Source organism: Gavialis gangeticus, unplaced genomic scaffold (assembly GCF_001723915.1).
Source record: "Gavialis gangeticus isolate Ggan-Ray unplaced genomic scaffold, GavGan_comp1, whole genome shotgun sequence".
Taxonomy (NCBI): domain Eukaryota; kingdom Metazoa; phylum Chordata; order Crocodylia; family Gavialidae; genus Gavialis; species Gavialis gangeticus.
Window position 1 is genome coordinate 28638342 of NW_017729026.1, and position 5251 is coordinate 28643592.

The 5251-nt window shown below is 48.1% G+C and overlaps 1 protein-coding gene across 1 annotated transcript in view; it reads left to right on the forward strand.

Annotated features, from left to right (window-relative positions):
* AK9 (adenylate kinase 9) overlaps window positions 1-5251 on the forward strand; it is a 237105-nt gene that overhangs the window by 139565 nt on the left and 92289 nt on the right. Inside the window, exons 20-21 of the mRNA XM_019520106.1 lie at window positions 974-1066; window positions 1559-1765. Coding sequence (XP_019375651.1) covers window positions 974-1066; window positions 1559-1765 — 300 coding nt within the window. The remainder of the gene's footprint in view (window positions 1-973; window positions 1067-1558; window positions 1766-5251) is intronic.

Here is a 5251-nt window from a genome sequence, read left to right on the forward strand (position 1 = left end):
ATGTAATCCACAAGTGTACATATGTTCAGGATTTTTCTCCCAAAGCAAAAATAGCCACCCTGGGAGAAAAAATAACCCAGAAATAACCAGGGTTAAATCACTCCCAGGAAAGTTTCTCCCGGGACAGAAAATGTCTGTGTACATTCTCTTCTAAGACAGTTTAATCCTCCAGCATCCCTGGGTACTTTGCTGGACTTTACTCTTCCAGCCAAGCAATGAGCAGAACATGCTATGCTCCCTTCAGTCCACACATTGTGCTACAGAGAGACACAGACTGTCCCTGAGCAGTCTAGGTCAGCCAATCAGGGCTGGCCTGTGGACTACTGCCATCTGTCTCTGGGCGGACTGAGAGAGCCTTCATAACATCCTGAGATGTGTGCACATCAATCAACACTGCAAGCTGTCTGCTCTTGAAGGGCTCATATTCATATATCTGTTCAGGTGTCTCTAGATAAGTTTTTCTACCAGAAAAGCAAACCTAGGGGAATTCTCTAAGATCATTTGAATATGTATATGAAGCCTGTGTTTACAGCACTTCAGAAATAAATCTTTTTGCTTTTTGGTGTGCATCTTGGCCCGTTGGGGCACCTATACATGTGCATCAAGGCTGCTCCGATTCAGTGTAATTAATTGAGTCTGCTGGAGCATGGTAATTACCACATGGGGTCCCAGCAGGGCCCCCTGACATCTGGGAGCATGTGTGTAAGTGCCCTTGGTGTTTACATTAAGTACTTCTTTTTTCTCTTCGTTTTCTCTGTACCTTTGCATTTTGGCTTTTTGAAGTCTTTGCTTTTGAATATCTTTATTCTGTCTTTTGAGATGCCACCTATTTCTTCAATCCTCCATTAACTTGTGTAAGGAAAATGTTAGGAAATGTGATATATTAATATGTGTTAAGTATTTTGAAAATGGAAAGTGATAGAGAAGTTGAAATAATTAGTTGTGACTGTGTTAGTTATATTTGTGCTTCCAGAATCAGACAACCAACTTCCACTTGAAGCAGAAGACGTATCTCAGCTGGAGCCTGATCAGTCCAAAGGGATTGTAGAATCTGAACCTGAACTAGGTTAGACATGGCATCTTTCCTGTTTTTTTTCTCTCCAGTAAATATAATCCACTTACTTATCTTGTGTATATGTTCCTTGTAGTATTGGCCTATTCCACTTGGTTCATGACCATCTGCTTAGGCCATTAAAATTATTTGTTATGTTTTACAGAAATACAAGATTGTAGTGAAAAAATTGTGGACTCAAATTTGTGGGCTAAAAAATGTAAATAACTACATACAAATTTAATTAAGTAACTGGACCATATCTTTTTCACTTGAAGTATGAATGCATAACAAATCAACATAATGAACTTGACATTTGTGAAATGTCCTTCTAAAATAATGTTAAGACATTTTTAGTTAAAAGAGAAATTCACTTAAACAGGCAGAATATAACAAAACACGCCACTGTAGATTTAAGAGAGGTGAAAATAATTGTATAGAATCTAAGTAGGATAATTTGTAAAATGCAAAATATTTGTCTTCTAAATAGCCTTTTTATTTGTTCAGAAATTGTGATACCTGAGTTTTCAGAAGATGCTTTCCCAGACATGCCAGAAATTGAAACACTTCAGGAGAAAATTAATGTTTACATGCGTAACTGGCAAAAGCTAGAGACAGAAATCAGTGAGTCATCTTTAGTTCAGACTGTCGTCTTAGAAATTGCCGGGCACACTCCAGAAAGTCTGCTTAATGAAGCTGTCCTGGTCATGGAACGTAAGTAATAGTTGTTCATATTTGACCTTTAACCTGTGTAAAGGGATGTTTGAAAAGGTGATGCAGTGAAGACTAGGTTTATAAATCAGTCCTGTACCTAGGATATAAGTAGAAGAAGAAGGGCTTTCTGAGTGAGTTATGAGGGGAAGATGCAGAGAAGGTAAGGATCAAGAGACATGATGAGATAATTCAAATGAAAGAAACCATTGCCTTTCAAAATGCATCTATGAAGTCTCCTTAAACATGTTGCTTTTATGCTAATTTAGCTTTGTACATTTAGGCGACAGTAGTGCAACAAAAGAAACAGAGGCATAAAAGTCCACTTAGATAAGACTTACATTGTAATCAATGGGACTCTGAAAGTGTGTAAGGGTCCATTTCCCTGAAAGCATAATATTGCAGATGGAACCTCTTAGATTGTAACCTTTTGCAACAAAGGCCATGTGTTCCTTGTTTGCTCAGAAGGATGTAGAACACTTTTGAGTGCACACTAAATAATATTAATAATATAACTTTAGTATAAATAATCTGGTGTACATGTTTTATTAGCCCACAAATGCAACTGACCCAGCCTGACATTGAAATAAAATTTGACTGACCCCTCACCTCCAGCTGCAGTTCCTCCTCCTGCCACTACACAAAACCACTCTGGGTGAGCAGGAAGCTTGAACCCAGAGGCTTCTACCCAGCGCACGGACCTCCGGCTCCAGCTCCCGGATGCCTTCCACCCACTCTTCCCACAGGGGCTGCTCATTGCACTGGATGGGTGGAGTGGATGGAAGTTGGAAGAGCTGGAGCCAGAACTCCATGTGCTGGGCAGAAGCCACTTGTCTCAAGCATTCCACTCACCCACCCAGAATGGCACGGCAGGAGCAGGGGCAGCAGCAGCAGCAGTGGCAGATGGAGGCAAGGGAGGCAGAACATCTCTGCCAGCCCTGGCCAGCGCACAGCTTGTGGAGCAGCTGCAGCCTCCAGGTGGTGCACAGGACAGGGGGCGGCGGCAGCATCCTGCAGCACCTCTGAGCCAGACCAGACAGCCCACTGCCCAGCCAGTCACCACACACAACCCCAGCCAGCTGGGAAGGGCCCTGCCCCCACAGCTTTGCCTGGGCCAGCCCCACAAGGCCCTTCCCAGCTGGCTACAGCTCCATGACAACCCCACCTGACCTGGGACCCCAGAGAAATCTGTTCATGTAGCCCATGGCCCCATCCCAAGCTGCAGCCCACTGGGAAGTGCCTAGCCCCCATGGTCCAGCCCGGGATGGCCCTTTTGTGTCCACCCTCAGCAGTACCCACAGGCCAGCCTGCCTTAACCCCACGGCTCCAGCCCCAGCCACAGGCGTGGCAGGTGGATGGCAGGGCCATGCTGGATAGCTCTGGCCACCTTCCCACCCCTGCCACTGGAGTGGGGCTGCACTGGAGCCACACTCCCACCCCTGCACTGGAGTGGGGAATCCCTGACACGGGCTTTTCTGGTTTATGTGTGACTTCTGTCCCAAGCCTCTGTTGCTTACTGCTTGGCAACTAGCTCAGATCTTGCTGCCCCCCTGATTGCAGCTTTGCCCTGCTGCCCTTACCATCTCTTAGTAGCAGGGGTTAGGGTACCCTACTACAGTGCTCTGCTAATTGGCTAAAATATCAAAAAGTGTGCTAAATAAAGTAAAGAATTATAAAAGTGTTCCTAACAGGTGTTACTCTAATTTATATATTCATACGCCTATTTTTATTCCATATTTAAGCTATATATTGTCTAAAATTAGCCTTATCTAGTATCAAATCAGTAACTGTACTCTAAATGACTTTTAACACAACTTTTAGCCTAGTTTTTTCCCAATACATCTTCCTGGAATTTTCTAAAATAGCTTACATCTTATGACATCCTCTGGCCTGCTCATTTCATTTGCCTCTTCTTCTCTTCCCCAAACTTGGATCAAGCAAATGCAAGGAAATGGTATATCATATTGCCATTAAGGAACTTAAGGTCTATCGAGCCAGATGAGGTTGACACCCCTGGTCTGTAGGCTATTTTAGGTCACACACTGGGTTACTGGGCCACAAGTGAGGCAAGGACATACACTGGACCTAATATTTTTGCACCTGCAGAGCCCCAATTATTGGGGGAGTCATTAAGACAGCTCTGTCATGTTTGGATCTCTACCTTCTGAAGACACAGATCCCAGTCCTCTGATGCCACTGAAGACTCATTGTCACAGGGTGGGGACCCAGGAGCGGCTGTGATCTTGCTAACGCCCCCTACCGTGCCAAGTAGGTGATCCAGCACCCTTTCTCTCACCGGCCACATCTTGCTCTTATATGCATCTATATGGGAGGCTGCCTTTTGTCCTCTCGGACACGGTGCAGTTCAACCTGACCCCTCTTTGGTATAGCGTGACTCGGTGCACCCCCAGCCTTATGGGCTATGCGTGCCTCCTATCTCCCCTGCAGCACGCCCCAAGCCTCACAGTTGTACCGGATGTTCTCGTCTCTCTACACATCTTAGCGACCCCTCCCAGGTTGTCTCACTCTTATGCCCACCCCCTCTGGGGCCTCTCAATACATACGCACCCTCACCGGGGCCCTCTAGGGCCTCTCACCATGTAGCTCCCCCCCTCCGGGGCTTCCGTGATAGGTTTGTCCCCTCTCTGGGATTCCCCCATGTACCTCGCCCTCTTCAGGCTCTTACCCACGCGTCCGCCCTCACTGGGCTCTTACCTGCGCACTCACCTTCACTGGGGCTTCTCAATATGTCACTCGCCCCTTCCAGGGCTTCCGCGATAGGTTCACCCCCTCTCTGGGACTCCCCTATGTAGCTCACCCTCTTCAGGCTCTTACCTGTGTGTCTGCCCTCACTGGGCTCTTACCCGCGCACTTGTCTTCCCTGGGGCTTCTCCATAGGTAGCTCGCCCTCTCCAGGGCTTCTCAATATGTAGCTCACCCCCTTCTGGGGCTTCTCATGTAGAGGCAGCGCCCCACTGGGCCTGTCTCCCCGTGCTCATGCGCTCTCACCCACACTGGGGTTTTGTCACCCGTGCTTCCCGCGGTAGGTTAACCCACTGGGGTTTCGTCGCCCGTGCTTCCCGCGGTATGTTACCCCACTGGGGTTTCGTCGCCCACACTTCCCGCGGTTGGGGCTCAGGTGGCCTATAGCCGTGCCTGGCCCCCTGACCTATCTTCTGGGTCGTATACCCTGCTTGGGCTCTGTGGCGGGTGCAGAGATCCCACCTCAGGAACACAGCTGGGTGTTCATATCCCTCTGCTGTTTCCACCACGTGAGGCGGGCCAGTAGGGGGCGCTCCTGTGTCGAGCCGCCCACCTCCCTGCGCCCGACCACCTTCCAGGCTCCGAATGCCTCCCTAGGGACGCCTTATGTCCGGCCGACCCCTCTCCCGGAGCACACTCGCTAGTCTGGGGGTAACGTGCCACCACCACCCCGAGAGTGGACTGTCTCGGCCCTGTATCCTCGGGGAAACACAGGCCTAATAGTCC